The 23,434-nt window shown below is 39.2% G+C and overlaps 1 protein-coding gene across 1 annotated transcript; it reads right to left on the minus strand.

The window, feature by feature from the left end:
• Window positions 1-929: 929 nt before the first annotated feature.
• On the minus strand, window positions 930-22,947 carry LOC140243427 (uncharacterized). The gene is made up of 3 exons (XM_072323109.1): window positions 22,280-22,947; window positions 2,133-2,361; window positions 930-968 (listed from the first exon to the last, which is right to left on the minus strand). The coding sequence occupies exons 1-3, from the start codon at window positions 22,945-22,947 to the stop codon at window positions 930-932; spliced, it is 936 nt and encodes a 311-aa protein (XP_072179210.1).
• Window positions 22,948-23,434: the final 487 nt, after the last annotated feature.

Raw genomic sequence — 23,434 nt, forward strand, 5'->3', positions numbered from 1 at the left:
AAAGTTCGCGTGTCCCTTTTACATCCCTGAAATTTAGATTCCTTTCATAAGTTGCTATAATTGCAGAGGTAGGTAATGCAGACTAACCGTTTTTCCTCATATTAATAAAAGTGGAATCTACTTTACGATGGGGGAGGGGTGAAATTTAATAATATAGATTTCTAGTGAATTTATTCGGACACCGAAAAATTCCAGTCGTTATTCTGGGTGCGATAGGGGAGCGTTTTCTCGAGTGACATGGGCTTAGTTTTTTCATTAACAAATAAAAAAAAAAAATCCAAGGTGTATTACAGTAAGATTTCATACACGATATTTGGGGACATCATTCTTTGACCATGCAACATTTCGTGACATTTGCAAGAGGGATATACGACCTTTAAGGTAAAGTCATCGCGCGAGCAACATGCACATCACCATTAATACACTGACATTCAGTTCAGTAAGTTCAACAAGCATGCTGCAACTGCTTGCCTTATGTACACGGGGTCCTGTTTGTGCATTAAAAAGTGTGCGCATGTGCGGACGTGGAGGCGAGGTTGGTGTTCCCTGACATGAAAGAATGAGGCGCTACATGAGGACACAAGTAGCCTCAAGGCGAACAAACAGGTCGTGGGTTTTATTTAGTCTTCATTCCTCGTCCTCCTCCTCCTCAGATCCTCCTCCTTCTCCTCCTTTTTCATTCTCTCTCTAACTCTTCTCGTCTAAGATAAATTTCCACTTCGCAAATATGCTGAGACTCTGTTAGTTTGTGTGTGATATAGAGACCCTGCACACTGACCTTTAAAAATGATTAGCATGTGTGTGTAGCAAGAAACTTGTTGATGGTTTTTGCCCTTAAATCTCATAGTTTAACGGCGAAGCTGTACATCAGCTCCATGGTTTAACGTAAAGAGGCTTGAAAACCCCCCATTATTGTGCTAGCGCTATCATCACTGTAGGTAGCTGCAATGAATGAATGCCATGGAGTTCTGCAGCAGTGACAAGGTAGATGTAAAAGACACACTCATAATGTTACTCTAGCTGGTAAGTGCGGCGTTTGCGTAGATCAAAGATAACCGTCAGCCCACAAGTAGTCAGATTTCAGAGGCTCCTATTCGCTGTACGTGTTGTCCTAGAAAATCTCTGATAATGTCACCGCTTAATAGGCTCATGGATATCGTGGGCCGCAAAGTCGATACCACCAACGCCAATGAATTATGAATGAAACGAAACCAAATCAACAAGTCACTTATCATAATAATGGGTACTATCGGTAATGGCATGAAAAGTTTTTGTTTACAGAAAGAGATTTAACAAATAACTGCTGTCATTTTCAAACGCCTAAAGATGCTTTTCTTAACGCCCTAAAACCTTACTCTAACGTTGTTGGTTGTTTTTTTTTTCATTTTCCCCATAAAAATAAATTATCATCGGCCAATAAATATTACCAAGTATAAAGGATACATTAATCCCGGGTGCTCCGAAAGAAAACTAATTCAGCAACATCACAAAAAGGACACAGCCGTTACAGATGGATCCGACCAACGTTTTGCTGATTACTGTCCACAATGGAAAATCTATCATTGATTTGGTATAAACGAGACCTATTTCGAGAAAAAACATCCAGTGTTTTTTACTGTCATTGAAAATGGAAAAAAATGAATACTAGCAAGGAATAGGCCTGATGTCACAAATCCTTAGGACAGGGATCGACCGCACAGGTATTATCTTTGTTATATGAACGTCAAGCTAAAAAGTGAAAGAACACAGAAATGGGTGTATGGGAAGATCTAACCAAAGTTATGAACAAAATATCGAATATTGACTTTTTAAACGGACAAACACGTAATTTGCGATGTTCTAATGTATTTTTTTCTTTTGCCAGGGCAGTTGTAAGAGCGTATGCGACATGTCGTTTTCTTTACGCCTGCGCTTGATGGTGCCAACTGGAGTAGTTTTACATAAAAGATATGTCACCTACTTGTATACAACCAGCGGGGACAATCATACATGCGGGAGTCACAAACAACACGGCATGACACCCATCCCCCTCCCTCCCCCAACGGGACCGAACACACACACACACACACACACACACACGCATATTCACACACATACAAAAGGAAGAAAAGGTCAAAGTGATGAAATCTCACCTGTGAAGCAATACTCGGTGTATAGAAACCACACTGGAGGCACACGGGTCTTTCGCAGTCCTGGCACTCCAAACCTTCCTGCGCCGAGCCGGGAATGGCCGATTCGTCCAGTTCCGTTCGGTTGCAGACGGGGCACAGATTCTTCGAGGTGCCGTCGGCTGTGCTGGATGCGTCCGAGGCACGCCTCTTGATATCTTTGGTATATTTCGTGAACTCGTCCTCAAGAATTCTGGAGGAAGAGAAAGGAGGAAAACAACATCCACACATAGAGTACACTCTTGATATCCTTGGTATATTTCGTGAACTCGTCCTCAAGAATTCTGGAGGAAGAGAAAGGGGGAAAACAACATCCACACATAGAGTATACCAGAATGCTGAAGTAGCAGTTAAAGCTGTGCTTATAGTGCCTTATCTGCAAAGCAATATACATGGTGAAACCTTAGTGATCATCTGTGCGGAGGTGTATTCCTGTACCATGTGTGACGAAGCAGGTGCTTTGGTGTCAAGCTTGAAATCAATGACACCATGTGAAATTTTGCAGATACTGCTGTGAACAAGGACAAAGTGGAACAATGTACGAAACAACCATTAAAACACGTCATGAATTATCATGCATGGTTGAGAGGTGCGAAACATTCCATCGACATAGGAATGGTGAATTTATGCTTTTGTTTACTTTCTCGGAGAATTCATTTAAGTACACAGCATTGATTTCCATACATGTATACGATTCTTCACCAATAGCGAGTCTTATGGCTATATTCCCGTACATCTCCAACACTGGCATGCTCTCAGCGTTCGAATCATAAATCACCAGTCCACTACATACCGGTAATATAACATACCGAAGCGGCGTCTCTTGTAATGAATTAAATATACTGTGACAAAACCTCTTGTGAAATGTTGTGCATGCGCACTGGGATGTTCAACATTTCCTTTCAAGAGTAAACACACACACACAGCTACCTACACATACAAACAGACACACACATTATATGTGTATGTATGTATACATGTATTTATAAGATATATATATATATATATATATATATATATATATATATATATGTTTATAATGCACATGGCCATTACCCTGTGGAAGAACATGCAGATACTAAAGGAAGCATGAGTCTCGGGGGGGGGGGGAGTCTGAGTTATACGACACATAACTTTTTTTATGGCCCGTGTGTGCTAAAAGCGATGTAATAACAACCTGTATCGTCTGCGTTAGATATGAAATCTTTACCTACGCTGGTTTACGGTGTCGTCTGCAGTAATAAAAAGACAGCATAGACTCGGCAGGTATTCTCCTCCCATGCAGCACGATTTAGCTCCCAAAACTACCGGGTGGTCTGTTCTTTGCGTTCTCCTACCACGCTGTCAGCCGAATGGGTCCACCTCGAATCAAATTATTCCCAATGAAGTGAAACGCATTTTATAGTGATTACAGGGCTTCGTCCACACGCGTTGGACTTGCCACTAGCTCTCCTATATAGCTGCAAGCATGCATGATCATAACATACCGTTCCTGTGGTGTTATATCATGCCGAGCAAAGTGAATCTGTGCGAGGTAGCATTTTGGTACCGTGTCTGCGCGGTAATTCGGTCCTGTCGTCTGCAGAAGCCATCTAGGCTTGCCGTCCTGTAATTTATATAAGAGGGCGTTGATTGCGCCGGCGGTGAAACTCCATACCTCGAACATGAGAGATACACATACCAGTACTTAATAAAGAAAGCCAAATGACTCTCCTCTCCCCCTCTCTCCCCCACTCTATCTCCTCTTCCCTTTCACCCCTCTTTCTGCCTCTTTCTTGCCTGGCTTCTTCCCGGTCATATTATATGCATGTTCAAGACTGGAGTGTGTCGTTTACATCTTTGGGAAAGGTGACGAATTTAGAGGCGACTGGAGCGCACGATTCTGTCGTAAAGTTAACGTTAAATGGTATAGGGGAGAGAGATCGGTTCATGCAGAATGCGTAATGGTGCCCTGAATAATGCATGGAAGTGCCCTAAAGGGTGCCAGAATGGTTGGTTGGGGATCTCCGGTATAGTCTGCGGTGAGGCAGACCGCCACCAGAAGGTAAACCTCTCCTCACGTGAATACGCACTCGACCTCGACGAAGTTGGTGCAGACGCCACACTGCATGAGTCTAGGAAGAGCTCATAACCTCACATAGACATAGTATCGTTTATGCTTATTTTTGTTTCATCAATTATATGCAAACCAGTAGTAATCACGATTGATACCAGCTTTACTTCTTCATTCGTGAAGAAGGACATTCGTAAAGGACATGTTTATACGTTCGTGAAGAAGGACATATTTATACGTTCAAAACATATATTTTTGGGTTGTTATTTTTTTGCAAGTCAAAAAGTCATATTGTTGCATCAGCGAATAACACCAACGTCTTTCATGATAATCTATCTATAGGTGACTACATGTCTCTCTTTAACCCCTCAGTCTCATCATCTCTAAATGCCATTGTGACTGTGTGCAAACAAGTCAACGATACTGGTGCCAACATAGTTAAGTGATGTCCTCATAGATTTCCGTTTATGAGGAGCAATGACAAAATCGTCATACGTTAGCTGAACTTATACAAACAGACTTGGAGTGCAAATTCATCTTGACGTCGATGACTATCAGACGAACATTATAATAGAAGTACAGTCAAAACGTGTTTATACATTATTTCTGGCATATTCTGACGGAAAGTGATATGTCGCATTCACATCTATACATAGATTACTTGATGTGATGACGTCATCAACTAAAAACCCTCCTATCGCTTTATGCACACAGAAATATCACACAAATTCATGTTTTTGCCTCCAATCCTTCCGAAAATCACCACTGTTAGGTTGTTACGACAAAGCAAATATGGGAAAAAAACCCAAAGCACCCAGCATCTTAAGTGAAGACTTGTATTTCTGTAGGTCAAGTCGAGAGTAATGCTGTAAAAACCATAGTATGACTTGATTACCTATTAAACCTCAACTAATTCGTATAATGGTTGTGGTAGCTAAATACTAATGATAAACTGTTCCGTAAAAACGTTGGACCTTTAGAATTCCATTTCCTTCTTATTTAACACCCGAATCTATATAGAGTGACTTTTTTTTAATCCTTCTAATCCTGACTTAACACTGTACATTTAATGCACCTTAAACATGATGAAATGAATGAATGACCGAAAAGGATCTCGAATGACTGTCAAATCAATGTTTGCATGAGATCTGTTTTTAGATGCAACTTTACTGTGGAGAAAAGTCGACATCAGATCTTGCAGACCATTAAAAACACACACACACACAATAAATACGCAAAAGTAAATGAAAAAAAAAAAACCCAAAACCTCTGCAGGTAAATTGAGATTGCAAAAATAATGGAGGATTCAAGATGAGGTACTTGATCGTGTTAACAATTCAAATCAATGAATTTTTGTCTCGAGATGTTTTAATGCAACTGATTGTGAGTGATTATGGCTATATCCTGCTAAAACACTTATCAATCGGCGCTTATTTACTCCGATGTATAGGGCAATTTGTCAATCAGTATTATACAATGAAATAATACTATCTTTATTTTTTTTCTATTATGGATGAAAAAAGAACGACAACAGCCCTAGATAGCAGATCTTCGATTCTTATCCATAATGTGAAAGTGGTTTGTGCATTTCTTCATGGCGGTGTCTTCTGATCTCAGGGCTTAGAGAGGTAGACTAGAAAATGGAGATGGAGGAGGGGGTGGGGTGTTTGATGTAAAGGGAGCCTGAATATTATCTCACGATCGAGTATCGGAAGTGCACCCCCGATCAAAGACGGGAAGGATGGCAAGCTGCAAAGATCGGTTCAAGCACACACTTCTCCCCCTTCCCCCGCTCCCCTCCAACACGTGGGGTGCAGTCACGATCTTGGCCTCCGATGGGAGTTCTCTTTCACGCGATGGAAGGTGTAAAGAAATACTTCATTGTCAGCTATTATTATACATACCATTACGCTGTATAGTAAGCCGCGACTACCAAGAGAGGTTTCAGTTTCATGCTTTGTTTGTACCCCCCAACAGCGGCCATTTTGAAAGACTTCTCATTCTATAAGCGCCGCTCGTTGTAGTTTTAAGTTGTTTGTCTAGTTTTAAGAATTTCTAGATCGTAAACAGCGTATATGACAACAGCTTAAAGGCATAGTTTACTATTTGCAGATGAAACAAAAACCCAGCATTAGTGTTTTAAACTAGTTCTAAAATGCGAGTTAGGGATAGAAACAACCACTGTAAAAAACTGAATCCGTATAATCGATGTTAAGTATTTTGTACACAAAATGTGAACAATAGTTATAATAAGAATACTTCCAGATTAAACCGTCTACAGTTACGGTTTATTGAGAAAAATACTGATATCTCCATATATTTTAGGCTTTGTTGCAGAAATTTTATATGGTAGGTCGTTTTGTAATACAACAGACCTACACATATGCATCAAATGTGATATCTTGAACATTTTTAAAATCACTGCTCCCAAAGGTAAATTGGATCTTTAATGTCTAAATTTTATACGATTGCATTTTAGAATTTGACAGGTGCAACGACAAACCAATTCAGAATTTCTGCAAATTTCATCCATATCAAAAGTTGAGTTTTCAAAGGACGGTATACGCCTTACACAGATTTTTTTTTTATTTTGGATAGGAAAACAAATGAAATGAAATAAAATAGAATGAAACGAAATGAAATAGAATTAAATTATAACAGTAGACAGGGATACCTGAATTCATACCATACCCGCATACTTGAAAGCCCCCCCCCCCCCCCCCAAAAAAAAAAAAAAAAAAACAGAAAAAAAAAACAAGCAAACAAACAGACAATTCGGCTGTCAAGAAGTCATAGATAAATGGGGATGAGGAAATAGAAGGCGCATTTTGTATTTTCGTACGAAAACCAGGCATGAAAGGTTTTAGATCAGTTCAATTAACTTGTTTGATTCGGGATTTTCATGTCTGGGATGGAAACACGGAATATCACTTTAAACAACAAGTTGTTGGCGCATCTGTTAGTTGATAAAATGTGGGTTTCACATCAACGATTATTTCCTTCATCATAATTATCATTGATAAAAATGTTATAATGATAATCATCATCATCACCATTACTATTACTATTATGTATGTTATATTATTATTATTATTATTATTATTATTATCATTATTATTATTATTATTATTATTATTTTTATTATTATTATCATTGTTATATGAAGTATTATCATTACTATAAGTATCATTGTCATTATCGTTGTTAGTATTAATATTATCATAGGAATTATCAGTATTGTTATCAATTTTAATATTACTATCATCATTGTTATTTTGTCCTTTTGCGGGTTCTTATGATTACTTTGCTACCGCCACTTAACTTTCAACGAACAGTGACGAATAAAACGTAATCTGAATTAGCAATGATACAGTGAAGATGACAGCACCAAATAACAACAGCATTTTGTTGAAAGTATACAAGCATGGCACTAATAAGAACAATCATCATGCATTTTGTAGAGAAATGCGATATAATAATCACCGAGACATTGTTAAACACTGTTAAATTGTATCGATGGATATGTGTTCTCTAAATCAAAACGGAGAGTGCATAAAAAGAATAGAAGCGTTTTTAAATGACACCAGAGATTTACCTAATTATGAGCATACCCCACTCGTAAGTTTGCTTTGCCTTGGTACACTCTAAAAAGTGAAATGGTAACTCAACATTTCAAAATAATGTTGTCACTCCTTCAACGTTTTTACAAATGTTAAATCTATCACTCAAAATGTTGGATATTTCATGTCTGAAATGGTAGTTCAACATTTTTAGTGTTAATTTAAACATTTTGTAGGAGTGACAACATTTAAAAGGTTGATTTACCATTTCATTCTTGAGATTATATTAATAGTCAGTAGTTTTTCGCTTAAAGCGTCTTTCCTTTCTCCATGATTATGAATTTTTCCCCTTGCAAATTTTCTTTCAAAAGGAAAACAAAAATGATGGTGGGGCCTTCCCTCACAGCACAAGTTAATGTGGACTCTCAATCATGACGATTACAAGATCAAATATGATCTGGCAAGCAGGTAATTGGTATCGTCAACACAGATGCACGAAGATCGTTCGCACAGGTCCTTTTGCGAAACCCTTTTTTGCACGCGCGGATTGGTGTATGTCGTGTGCACGGGTGTGCATAGTGCTGCGCGCGCGAAAAACGCTTATCAACCACGTGCTAAAGTTCCTTGTGCATCTGAAGACTGCCCATACGTATTAAACTCGCATATTATATTTATAACCCTCTGTAATTACATCTAAGAGCTTACAACACTTCGTCATATACATTGATTTGCTCTGAGTTTGAGTTTGGCTTATTTTCTTCAACGTAATTTCGTACAAAATCAAATTTCTTTTCAGCAATATAGCACAAAACGTCAATAAACAACGTACATGATTCGAAGAAAGTAAATAAATCTATAAATGACTACACTGAAAATATAATATCACCAAATCAGCAAAAATTTAACTAAGAAATTATGCATTATAGAAGATCTGTCATTATATAAGCGGTTGCTTGAACACGTAGCAGCCCATTGGGAGCTGCCTTTCGCATGAAATTTAATTTTAAAAAATGCAAAATTACGGTGTGAGAGATGTATGTTTTAATTGGTTCAGATCATATCTATTCGGTATAGACACTTAGAAGACAATTTGCTGTTTATGATTTCATTCAATTCTTCTTTAAAGTACATTGACTTCGGTGTTTCTAAAGGATCCGCTCTTGGACCTTAGTGCTTTTATATATGTATATATATATATATATATATATATATATATGGATCATAGTCGAAACTCTTGCCACGAAATCCATCTTATTTTATATGCACTTGATACTTACCTTCTAACCTCTCATATTGGTATATTTTGATTGAATTTTTATACAAAATAAAGTCTCTTTGAATTTAAGTAAAACACAAGGCGTACGATATTTCAAAAGGGGAGGAGTGCAATATACATTGTAATGCTGAAGATACGATTTTGAAAATTGGTTGAATACGTTTGAAATATGATGAATTTGTAAATTCTTTAGGAATTGTATTAAAATGGTAAATCGAGTTGGAATGATCGTATTGATTCTATTGTACAAGAATCTCTCGGTTTATTTGAATCCTAAATCGGCTGATATGATTTGCCCATTTATATTATGTCAGCTCTTTATAATGGTCATGTTTCATCTGGTTTATCTTTCTGTAATTCTGTCTGGGGAAGTGCCTAATCTTGCCACATTCAAAAGCTTTTCTTATACTCCAAAAGAAAGCAATTCGAATATGCACAAAATAAGATTATAAGAATACTGACATCTTACTGTTTAAATCATTACACACCCACAAATTTCAAAACTTTAATGAAGTGAAAATAATGTTCTTCCATGAAAATGTTGTCACGCTCAGTCTTTGTCACCGTATTCATATGTTTCCTTTAAATTTTGATGCACGTATAAACTATCATATGAGATCATCTGATTATTAAATCAATGTACCTTTACTTGTTCAACTGACACATCAAATTATCCACTACGTCATACTGGTCCCGCCTTTTGGAATATCTTAGATTTGAGTAAATTTCATACACAGTCTGATAATATCTCAAAATACAATATAAAAAAGAAATGTTAATCAGAAGGTATTAAATTGATAAGGTTTTTCGCTTTTTTGTGTATTGTGAATATATGAGTCATTCACTTGTATTTGTATTCTTGGTATACTTTTTAAAGAAAAGTAATTTGGCTTTTTACGCACAGGTACCATTTTCTGATCATTTACACACACATAACTTTGACAATTAATTTATGTTCTCTATGTACCTATAAAGCTTGTCTGTTTTTCTATACTTGATATTCTTTTTTTTTTCATAATCTTGATTGGTTCCCTCAATGTTTTCACAATTTATTATGTAAATTTTGATAATAGCTCATATCTACGTGCTGTTATGTATAAATCAAAAATTAAAGTTGATTTGAAATGAATATTTACCCAATGCCACTGATAGTCAACAGAAACCTAAATATCAACGAAGTATTCTGTGTATTAAGAGAACGAAACAAAACTTATCAAGAACTTTATCATATAACGTGGTTTCAATTACAATTTTATAACGAAATATGTCACGATATACAAACCAACATGAAATTGTGACATTTCAGCTGCAGTCTTAACAGGATATCCACGTCAAACGTGGAAACACTATGGTGAAGTGGATTAGGCTCTATACATGATTACAATCATAACTTTAACATCACGCTATTCGATGTATTTGAATATCGCGTAATTTTTGGTCTAAATATACACAACTCAAATAGACCTTTTGCACCCACTGAAGTAAACTATGATTCTCAAGTGTGAAATTTAATGTGGCGATCTTTGAACAGGAATGCTTAAAAAGCTGCTTTATATACCTTTGGTACAAAAGTTAAACTTTTTTTTTTCAATTGCCATTTTGTGTTTGTAGTGCATCTTATCCCTGATATTTGCGGTTTATATCAATAACATGACAAACTGTGAGATATTCATTCATTCATTCATTCATTCATTCATTCATTCATTTTTTTCCATTTCCAATAGAAATCTATTAATATTTTACAGAAATTAAAAATATAAATTACATCACTACATAATAAAAGATAGTTTTATAGAATCTAAGTATGGGGAAATGCTGGAAATGGGGAGGAATGCTAAAAAGCAGTGCTTGTATATAGGATGCATTCCTCCGCACGCAATAGAACAAATCATAGCATGATCAAATGATTTATATACTGTTATACATAAAAAGCGGGATTACAAAAGAAACTAAGATATGGAAACCTAACTAACCCGAACAAACACCCTGGACAAATCCCTACACGTAGATATTCAACATCAGACCAAACAAAAAGGAACATTATTTGTGACCACTCCGGGTTGATTGTATTTCATTTAACATGAAATTGCAACCTATGCTGAAAGAACACAGTTTACATTCGTCCTCATACAAAATAATGTTACACTAGTATGCATATTCAAATGGGAATGACATAACAGACTGCCATCATTGTAAGCTGAATTGAACTCGGATCTCAGCCATCACGTATATTTCAGAAAGGAATAAAAAGGCGTGAAGTGATTAGTACATTGTAATATCAATGTACATATACTTGTGCATAACGTGCCTATGTGCTTGCGCGTTGTCTTCAGAAGATGTGAAGTCATGTTCTAGATGTATAGGTTATACTATGTATAAGTATAGTGTAAAGACATACAAAAATTCGTGATAAAGACATAAATAGAGCCAGTTTATTAAATAATCTAAGAGCGAGTAGAATAATTATTCACACATATTTAATGTTGGAGAATTTGCATAAACTTTGGTGTAATGGTATCGGCTTTGGAAAAAAAAATCATTAATTTTTGATCACTTGTGAAATCAAATTGCATATTTCCTAACACGCCAAGTAGTACAGTTCAGGGTCGTATTTTCTATTCAAACGCATCCATGATAAACGCTATATGTATATATATATATATATATATGTATATATATATGAGTGTGTGTCTGTGTCTGTGTTTATATATTCACAAACACACATGTATGCACGTATACAATCACATATACTATGCAGAGAAGTGCAAATACGTATCGATGGGGCACAAGGCCATTAGTGTAAGTGGGACAAAAATCGATGCAGCACGGTCCTTCCGTTTCAGATGTGCATGGCCGCAGGAAGGGACTCCGAGGTTGCAGAGGGGAGCATCTGCATGACACACAGCACAATCGAGCGTTGACTGTTTGTTCAAGGACTTGCTCGATTTAGCATTATGATGAACTCTAAAGATAGAATGTGTCATCAAACTCCTCACAACTCTCTTTTAGCGATATATTTGTAGTCATAAACACAGTATGAGGACTGTCAACTCAGGCGAGGGTATAATAGCAGTATTCGTTTTGGCAGTGTGGTTGCGTGATGAAGTGACAACTGGAAGCGAGGTACATAGCGAAGATGCATCTTCATCGAGAGAAGACGATAACTGTTCTGAGTTTGTCCAAGGAAGGACATCAACGCAGTGTTTATCACCTAGCTGCTAAACATCCCGTAAATCTCACGCTTTATTGGGATGCCCCGAACGCCAGGCTGTGCGTGTTCGATTAGGTGCGTGGCGAAGAGAGAACCATGCAGAGACATAATTCGCTTAGGAGATTGGATCCGCCCGTCCCGCCATTTTCTGTTTAGCTAACTATGATTTAGACCCCAATAGCAGCGCCGTATAAACACATTCCCCGAGGAAAAAGGGGAGGGCATGGCTGAGAGAGAAAGATAACAGGAAACATCAGGGGCGAAATCGCTTTAATTTTCTTTGCCTCCCTTGTGTGGTACCTGGTGGAGCGCTAGAATAAATTGCATTCTCTTTTTCTCGTTTCTCTCTCTCCCTCTCTTTGAAATACCAGCGCGGTTGTCAGTGATGCGGAGAGTTTAAATTAGTTCATCTCTCCTGTTTTGATGACCTCGACGCTATTCTTGGCTACAGAAGTCAGGAAAATTGCCTTCATCTCTTTCTCCTCCTCCTTATCTCTCAATCTTTCCCTCTCACCCATTCTTCATCTCCAAGCTCAGTCCCCGCTGGGAGATTGGAGAGCATGGTCCCAGCATTACAATGAAACGATGCTCGTTTAGAGGGGGGTAGACAATAAATTCACACAGAAGTATACCCTCCATCTCGATGAAGATGTATTCCCGTAAGTAATTACACCAAGAGGTGATTGCAATAATGACAGCGATACTAATAATTCTGCTTTGCTTTGTACCTTATAATCGATGTGCTCACTTTGACACCCTTTATATGTGAATAAGCATGTCTGCGGATGTTCCTCGAGGATGGTGATTGATTAACTAAGTGATATGTGTTTCAATTCTATGGATAGTAGAATGGATGGTGTCTGCTTATAGTGAGGTGCATATTTTGGGTATAATCTATTTTCACAGCGTGGCGTTTTGTGTGCTCTGTGTGTGTGTGTGTTTCTCTATATCTGTCAGTCTGTGAATTAAATTTCAGATCACTAACAAATCAAATAATAAATCACTAGTAAATCCATACTACAGTACCTCCCAATGCCGACTTGTATAGGTACTCGATTTTTTTTATTTATAGATGAGACAATTTTATCCACTGTCTTTCTAAAGTATTTATAATACCATTGCCATGGACTGCATGGCATGTGCCATGACAGTAATAAATCACCCAAGTGTGTGTGGTTGTTGTTGTTGTGTTTTTGGTTTTGATTGTAGAAAAAAGTGAAAATAAATGGAGCGAGATTTACTTGAGTAGGTGTATATGCGCCTATAGGAATGAGTATGCTCGTGCTTTTGCAGGTGTGTGCGCGCGTGCACTTGTGAGTTTGCCTGATGACGGCAACAACATTTGAATCGTTCGTCAAAGTATTATGACGTCACTCACAATATTCAAATTCAGTGTGGTGCGGGGATGCTCGACGTTTGTTATTCAGCTATTGAAAGCATACTAATTATAAAGTACTGAAAGTCATTATCATGATACAGATTGTGATTTCCTTCGCATCCGTTTCACAAACACAGGAAGGTATCGGTCTGGTCCTACGAGTAAGATTCCCTTTTTGATAATTTTTGTTATGCAGGAATTGCGACGGACACTAAATTCAAACACCTTAATTTGAAGCAATGCAGGAAAAGAAAAACTTCCCCATATACACTGCAGCACGAGTGTCATCGTCGTAAATAATGGCACGCATGCAGTTGTCGTACATTAGATGTGACGTTATGTGTATGGAATTATGTAAGTTATTTGTAATATCAAAAGAACTGGTACTAAGGCCAAGCCCCCACCTCAGAAGGCGCACGAATAATGTGGAAACACCAACAATCTTGACGAACAATCAGACTAATTATGGCAAGGTGTAGCCTTATCTCCAATCAGATCGCTCTTCTTCGAGAACATTTTAAATTCTTAGAACAAATCACACCAGCAGCTCGTGGTAGCTCGTCGCAACTCGTAACGTTCACAGCTCAGTAATATCCTGGCATCAAATATCCAGCGTGACATTCATGTTGAAGTAAAATTCTTACCCACACTTAGACATGCAAGATATTTCAGTGCAGTCACTCGACGGTGCTGAGTCCATATTGAGTGACATTTGAAGTGGCGAATTTCTCGGGCGTCGAAGCAGGGTTTTCCACGCTCTGCCCACTTTGACCCATAATGCACCACGCGTGCCAGGCCAGTCTCGCTCGATCGATGGCAGAATATTCATCCCCGCAGATTCCGAAATCAATATGTTTTCTACCTTTACCAGTGAAAGTCACACACAACCCATCTCCGACTGCAAGCAAACGCACACACACACACACACACACACACACACACGCACACCCGTAACCACACAAATACACCTACACATAATCATTACACACACCCATAAAAGGACGAGACGAGAATAATTAGTAGGTTTTCTCTCACAGAATCCCAATGATAACTAGGCGTACTACTCACGAGAAATTGTTTGCCAAAGCCACCTGCTCAACACACGCTTCGACCAATCCCCTATCATCGCATGGAGATGAAGGCTAATTCTATCAGATATCGACCCTAGTCTGCCAACATCATGATATTAACTCCCCTCTCGAGCGTACTGTAAGATTGACTCGACCCTCCACACCCCTCCCCACACACATCAAGTATTTCTCAAGTGCACTATGTTTTGTGAATCGAAAAGATGAGTACAGTGTTATCGCTGATTATGCTGAAGCCAGTAACTCCTGAATTCATAACTAGAAGTTCAGTATCAATAGTTTAACAAGGTCAGTCAAACATTCCATCAAATTTTAATGACAAATTGTGATTTGCTAAGCTCATGAACTCTGAAAAGAATGACGTCACCAGCAATTTCATCCATGGTTGCGATAATGAAGTGCTCCATGTGGGGGCTTGTTAATTGTACGCTGCTGTAAGTCGGCTATCACCATTATCGACCAGATGCACTTTGTTACAAGCCAAAAAATCAATTTGATAAAACGCCAGTGCGATTCAATCATATCCATCCGTTGTTTATTCCGGAAAATACTGCTATGGTTAAGTTTCAATATAGTTACGTTATCAAAACAAATAATTAGATGGTCAGTTTTTAAAAGATAAAATTCAACATTACAAGTGATCTTTTCTTTTAAAATGAGATCACACTCTGAAAGTTGAACTTGCGTTTTATCTCTGTGGGAGCTATACAATGGGATAATAATGGTAATAGTAATAGTAATAATTGTAATAATGATATGACGACGACAACAACAAAAACAATAATAATAATGATTGGGTCGAGACGGACATTGTGAGTAAAAACATCTTGTGAAAAAAAAAGTAGCACTGATACAGCACTAAGTTCATGAATAGGAGGGTCCTGAGTTCGACTCCAACCCGCTTCGTGCAATCTCGGACAACTGAGATGTCCTACTTGACTCGCTAGTAGGGTCCCGAGTTCGTCTCAAACCCGCTGCGCACAATCTTGGACAATTGAGATGCCCTATTTGACTCACTGGGAAGGTCCAAAGTTCGACTCAAACTCACTGTGTACAATCTTGGACAACTGAGATGCCCTACTTGACTCACTAGGAGGCTCCCCGAGTTCGATTCCAAACCCGTTGCGTACATTCTTGGACGACTGAGATGCCCTACTTGATTCAATGGGAGGGTCCCGAGTTCGAATCCAATCCACTGCCTACATTCTTGGACAACTGAGATGCCCTACTTGACTCACTAGGAGGGTCCCAAGTTCGACTCCAACCCGCTGCGTACATTCTTGGACAACTGAGATGCCCTATTTGAGTTTCTAGGAGGGTCCCGAGTTCGTCTCCAACCCGTTGCGTACAATCTTGGACAACTGAGATGCCCTACTTGACTCGCTAGTATGGACCCGAGTTCGTCTCAAGCCCGCTGCGCACAATCTTGGACAATTGAGATGCCCTATTTGACTCACTGGGAAGGTCCCAAGTTCGACTCCAACTCACTGTGTACAATCTTGGACAACTGAGATGCCCTACTTGACTCACTAGGAGGCTCCCGAGTTCGATTCCAAACCCGTTGCGTACATTCTTGGACGACTGAGATGCCCTACTTGATTCAATGGGAGGGTCCCGAGTTCGAATCCAATCCACTGCCTACATTCTTGGACAACTGAGATGCCCTATTTGAGTTTCTAGGAGGGTCCCGAGTTCGTCTCCAACCCGCTGCGTACAATCTTGGACAACTGAGATGCCCTACTTGACTCGCTAGTATGGACCCGAGTTCGTCTCCAATCCGCTGCGTAATACAATCTTGGACAACTGAGATGCCCTACTTGACTCACTATGAGGGTTCCAAGTTCAACTCCAACTCACTGTGTACAATCTTGGACAACTGAGATGTCCTATACTTGACTCGCTAGTAGGGACCCGAGTTCGTCTCCAACCCGCTGCGTAATACAATCTTGGACAACTGAAATGCCCTACTTGACTCACTATAGGAGGGTCCCGAGTTCGATTCCAAACCCGCTGCGTACATTCTTGGACAACTGAGATGCCCTACTTGACTCATGGTATAGGAGAGTCCCAAGTTCGACTCCAAACTGCTGTGTACATTCTAGGACAACTGAGATGCCCCATTTGACTCACTAGGAGGGCCCAAGTTCGACTCCAACCCGCTGCGTACTTTCTTTGACAACTGAGATGCCCAACTTGACTCACTAGGAGGGTCCCAAGTTCGACTCCAACTCACTGCCTACATTCTTGGACAACTGAGATGCCCCACTTGACTCACTAGTAGGGTCCCGAGTTCGACTCCAACCCGCTGCGTACAATCTTGGACGACTGAGATGCCCTACTTGACTCTTGACTCAGCTTCAAAAATGGGTTCCTGGAAAAACTGCTGTATGAATTTCGACAAAAAGAGCGTGCTATATAGTGTTGAAGACGTTGCCTTACATATAGTCCATGATACTTTCAATACGGGCTGAATTATTTTTCTTATCATTGTTGTTATACCTATCTTATCATTTATCATTTTTATTACTATAACATTACAACTATTATATTGTAATTCATTAAGTATAGAATTATCAATATTCTTCTTGTTATATTCATTATGATTAATAATCATTATTATTATTATTATTATTATCATTATTATTATTATTATTATTATTATTACTATTATTACTATTGCAATGTATTATCATCTTCTCAATCGTTCAACATCAAATGAGGGGAATCACATAGAAGTTAAACCGGGGAATCATCTTTGAACTGTTTCTAGAATATCGATATCAATATCTTACACTCCATCAATGACATGCCCATCCATAAGCAACCCACCTGTGATGTGTTCAAAGTGTATACTTCGGCATTATCCTCGTGAATTCAGAGGCTGAATGAATGAATTCAGTCTATTCAGAGCATAAAGATTTAAGGTTTTATGATTAAGGATTTTGAAAAGAACAGAGGGACGAAGAAGATGGAGAGTCAGGAAGAAGGGGATCAACGTGGCTAAAAAAAACTGAAAAAAAACCCAAACAAAGAGCAAAAGGGGGGAATGAGAGTCGTGGAAGATATAGACGAAAAGAGAGATGCGGACATCAGATATCGGAGACGAAGAAAATACTAAAAAAGGAGGGAATGAAATGGGAAGAGAAAATGTTTGCTATCAGCAATATTATTTCGTAAAGGCAAGTTTCAAAAGTGATGTGAAGTAGTCAGTTGTGTGTGTAGATTACTTTGATTGTTATAATCAGCACACAATAGTCTACAAAAAATAAGAAGCAATTCAAGAAAACTCCCACATCAAACTATTCTCCGGTAATCTTTGTGTTTGATTTAGAGTGAAAACGCTCGTCATCGCGATTCATTCACCTTGGGCGGTGAGATTGCAGTGCGGTGTGCGAATTTCGTTCATTAAGGGTTTAAATAACCAGACCTTGGCCGCTCAACAGTGAGTCATACCGAATGCATAAGATATGAATGGCTGATCATTACAGGTGAAACATTAGCTGGCTCTAAAGAGTGCCTTTACACGGGCCGTGTGCCTCGATCATGGTTTCGCACGTGTATGCTCTCTTCGATTAGGAAAAAAAATACAAACTTAGACGATTCAGTTCCAAGGCATTATCAAACACAGAGAATATTTGGTTTTACATCCGTACATTAACTGAGTGTCTACATGTCACTTGTACATGACACTATACATATAGAGTCGTGATAGTCATAGCGGGAGTCATAGAGCTTTCATTTTTCGTGCGGGCGAGCAAATTCATCGCACGACGCATGAGCATCAATTTCCCAGCGCGTGTTTTTGATATAACGACATGTTGAGATGGATGTCTACATGTAACGAACATGGCGCACATGAAGATGTAAAGTATAGCTTCCCATGTAGTCAGGAGTTTATTTGCAAACGACTTCAAAGGGACACTGTATATACCTGTTACATTGCTTCAGTGCAGAAACTCAGTGCCAACTTAAGTAGACGTTATGTTGTTTGTTTTTTGTATGTGTGTGTGTGTGTGTGTGTGTGTTTCTTCTTTTTTTTTTCTTGGGGTGCTCTTTCTACATTGAATATATCAATGTCACGCAAGATAACTAGGACCAGTGGTAAGCGTATCATTGAATGTTGAATCAGTATGACATTACAAGCGAATGACTGGCTTCATTAAAGATGGAAGGGTGAAACAAAAATTATTAATGCAATGCTAATGGAAAATGTATGTGAATTCTAAGGCGTGGAGGTTCTCATTTGACTGAGTTTTGTTAATGTTACTGTGATTTCAACTTATCTACAAAGCCAAAGGGGTTTTTTTCTGTTTATTTTTCCCCGAAACCAACTTTAAGGAAGGGAGATTTAAGCTGGACTCATTTGCCATTCGCCGGCCCCCATCTATGGGTGATCCATTAAGAGGTACTTGTGACAAATTCACCCATTACCGTTTAAAAACTCCCCTGGCTGAGATGCTAAAACGCGTCCACTCGAAAGAAAAGCGTGAGCATGGGGAGTGCTGATAAAAGTCGGTTTTAGCATTTCTGTCCTCCTTCCTCTACATTCTCTTTCTCACCCTCTCTCTCTCTCTCTCTCTCTCTCTCTCTCTCCCTCTATCCTTGCATACCTCATCTCTCCATCTTCAATCCATCACTCCACCACAACCATTTTCCTCCCTCTCATCAACCCATTCAATCTCTTCTCTGTCCTTCTTGCTCTTCTTCCGCCATCATCCTTGAGGTATAATCTTCTTAACAACTTGATGTTGACCTTCCCTTTTTAATCTTTGTTGATAATGTTACACCGTCGTATGCAGATAATATGAGAGCCAAAGATTTGAGCAAGATCCCTATTTTGAGTTGCAAGTGACATTTCATTGCCACTAACGATAAACATGATAAAAGGAGGAGACTTTAATGTTGTGCCTCGGTTGACTGAGAAAAGAGAAAATACCCCACGTTCAGTGACCGAATTCTGTTGAAAATCATCTTTGACACAGTTTTCGTCGTATGAGATCATGACTTGTTCATCAGTTCTGCATTGTATACGATACCTTCTAAAATATTTAAGAAACACCACATTTATGTATAAAATCTAATCTGTAATACCTTTAATGCGCACAATATCTAGACAGATCAGATTAGTTGGCCACGGCTCAGCAATGAGAATGATTAAGGAGTCCTGCCAAATCTCTTAATCTTCTGTGATTAATGTGGCTGACCTGAAAGTCACGTTATATATTTCTCTTCCATGTGTCTCAAAACGACCGTGATTGGATGAAGATGGTGTCTTTCACACATACAAACTCCTGTTACGCTTCAATATGCATTTTCTGTCAGTCAACAACAACGTTGGACAAATGTGAACAGGTACCTCTTCGGGGGCGTGGCTTATCTGTCAAAAAGGAATATATTGTTGTTAATTCAGGACACGAGCAAAGCCCGTGTGCTAGGTGTCCCTTCGTCAATTAGGCTCTACAGATTTGAACAGTGCAAGCAGGTGACAAAATATTGTGTGGGCGTGGTAGGATTGAAGGAATCACGACATTGTCACTACCATGTACAGTGAACCGGTCGGTTTCTATTTTGATTGCGCGTATACATATATAAAAATACTATATATAATTCATATATATATATATATATATATATATACTTTAATCTATCTTTATGAGATATAATGATATAGAAACCATTCGTTTTGTATAGGGCAACTGTGACATGATAAATACCCTACTTTAAGTTATACATCAAACAAAATGTAATCATCACGGGAAATTTATACTGTAAATATATTACTCAGGCGTAGAATTTACAGCCACACCATAGCAACTCATGTATGCCCATTAATTATATTCATAACAAGTCAGCTTGTGGTATCAACTATAGACGAAGATGTTAATGTTTGTCTGCATCAAGGGCCACTTCTGACAGAAGATCCTTCACACACACACACACACACACACACAAACACACGCTTGGACTCGAACAAAAGTAGTGTATAAAGCACGACAGATTCACTCTTACAGAGAATGCCATTGGTTGTACATAGATGATGCAATGATCGGTATCGATTAAAAAAAAAACAATCTAAGAAAAACAAAAACACGATGACGCCATTCCAGTAGGAAGGTCCTAAAATGTCAGTGCTTGTTATCCAATGTTTTGACATTGCCCCCTTTTCATTCTCTACGTATTTTTTTTCGCTAATCATGAGCACTATAATAGATGACACAATTTTTGTTCGCACTGTCACTGCGTGTAACCATAGTCTATAGCGTTGTCTCGGGGATTTAACTCTCGATGACGCGCTACTACAACTGTCATTGGCCTGTTGGTCCATTAATGAATCTTCGTCAATCCAAATTCGACACATGTTCATCTTTTGGTGACTCATACGCATTGATATTGCCATGGCACCCAACTCACGCGTCCATGAACATGATGATGACTCCATGAATAATTGTCGTTGTATTGAGCATCAAAAACAAAACAAAACACAAGCCTCGACTTATTTGATTTTGCATCATATGATTATGTTCCCAGGGTATGTCATTATCAAGGTCTATAAAGAAAAATAAAGAACGAAGCATAAAAAGATAATTTCATTGTTATATGGCAACTAATTGTCCAGCTCACATCTACATAGTTTGATAAGAAAAACATGATAGCCCAATTAGTACCAGAAAAGGGCGGGATAGCTGCTAAACGTCAAATTGCTGCTTGACATGCACTAAACCAATAAAAAAGAAAAGAAAGAATGCATTATCAAATTACTTAAAACTAAATAGATATAATCTTTGCCAAGAAAACACGTAGGAATATAGTGATATGATATATTATAAAGATACGAATATCAACACTTTGTGATAAACATCACTGCACTGACAAAGAGCCTGAGATAAAGAACTCACGTCCCCTTGATGCGACAAAAACATTATACATTTAACCGTGGATCGCGACAACGCTAGATTTCGCATCAATCAATTGCAGACGGTTATGATATTATGCCTTTCCGTTCTTCAATTTTTAGTGTTTGTTTGTAATCAATGATTCATGACTAAGTGTTTGTTTACGGTTCAGAAGCTACTATAAAAAAAAAAAAAAAAAAAAAAAAACCCTAAAAGATTCACAATGATATTGACTGGAACATTCAGCCAGCGGGAATGATAAAGATAAGAATTCAACAGTCATATAAAAGGACATTTACAACAACATGGTAAGAACAAGCAGCCGATTGAAAAGATAATGACAAAGTGATACACTAAGACAACATAATAACCACCATACTGGAATTTTGATGTGCTAAACTTACTGTTTTTATAACCACAACAGTATTACTCTCTTTGCTATTGACTGATAGCAACAGGTAGAGATTTTGTGTGGCAAAGAATACGTTGCAGCGAACAATATGTCACCTGCCGTCGTGGTTTTTGTAATTTTGTTACATCGAGAAAGTTTGTTCATTTGATATCCATTGTGTTAATGGTGGTGACCATCATACTCTTTTACTATTCCGTGTGGGCGAAAGTGAACTTAAGAAAAGATTTCGGGACCATTTACCTCACTCGCTCTTCATCTTTATCCTGAAGATCCTTTGCTCGGCTCAGAACAGCTAGGATATGGGCCCGCTCTTCTTCAGTCAAATGACTCAAATCGGCTTCCGGTGGTCCATCGTCCTCCATAACATTGCCTGGAGCAGGTGCTGCCCACGGCGCAGGCTTAGTCCTAGAACCGGCGTCGCCTGACCTAGAACTCGCGCCACCTCCTCTGCCGTGGGGAGGTTGGGGGGCGTGTGCCCTTGTTTCGCCCCGACCTCTGCCTCGCCCTGGTATCACAAACGCTGGTCCCGCCGACGCTGGTGGTGGTGGTGTGGGGACCGCAACCGTTGACCCACCGACAGTTGGTCCCACCCATCGCCCCATTGAATCGCCACCACCTCTGCCTATAGTACCACCACGACCACCGCGACCAACACCTGCTCCCGGTCCACCTCTACCACTTACCACATTTCCACCCATCTGATTTCCGCCACCGCCACCACCACCACCACCTCTTCCATGGCCTGGTACTGGCCCTCTTCCAACGCTAACACCTCCATACCCTCCTCTTGCTGCGCCAGCATTTTCTCCCCGTCCTCTTCCTGCAATCATATCTTCTGTAACTTCCCTCCCTCTGTCATATGGAATTGGGGTAGGTCCTACCCCGTTTTCGCTCATCTCATTCCCCATGGTTTGCTTAATCGGCGATCCCTTTCAAAAGGAATGTGAAGCAGCTATTCGCAACATAGGTAGTGCGTCAGCAAGTGAAAACGGGGTACTAATGCCAATGTATTCCACAACATTTTGCACCCATGGCGGAATTAATCCATCAATCCAATGGAAGCATCGGTGGGATGTAGCGATTTCCTACGAAGTTGCTACTTCGTAGTATGGGCGTTTGTCTACGGGAGACGGTGAAGTAGTACTATTATCCATGCGAATACGTTGCTTACAGGGCTGCACACAGCACGCCAGGAATGGGCAAGCAGGCTTGACTTTCGCTGTGTGTGTGTTGTGTGTGTCCGTGTGTGTACGTATCTTGCTCTCTCACTCTCTAGCTCTATCTCTCCCCTTTTTTCTGAGTTAAGTTACAGTGTGTGTTTCGTGCATCTCTCTCTCTGTGCTCTGTGTTTGTGAGCTCGGCTAGTGACCACACTGAGCACGCTTCACGCACACA

Source organism: Diadema setosum, chromosome 2, assembly GCF_964275005.1.
Source record: "Diadema setosum chromosome 2, eeDiaSeto1, whole genome shotgun sequence".
In the NCBI taxonomy this organism is placed as follows: domain Eukaryota; kingdom Metazoa; phylum Echinodermata; class Echinoidea; order Diadematoida; family Diadematidae; genus Diadema; species Diadema setosum.

Coding starts and splice junctions, on each gene's coding strand:
- LOC140243427 (XM_072323109.1), bottom strand. CDS start 22,947: ATGGGGAATGAGATGAGCGAAAACGGGGTAGGACCTACCCCAATTCCA. Junction 2,362..22,279: donor AAAGATGAAGAGCGAGTGAG/GTAAATGGTCCC, acceptor CTCTTCCTCCAG/AATTCTTGAGGACGAGTTCA. Junction 969..2,132: donor CACCGAGTATTGCTTCACAG/GTGAGATTTCAT, acceptor TCACTGCTGCAG/AACTCCATGGCATTCATTCA.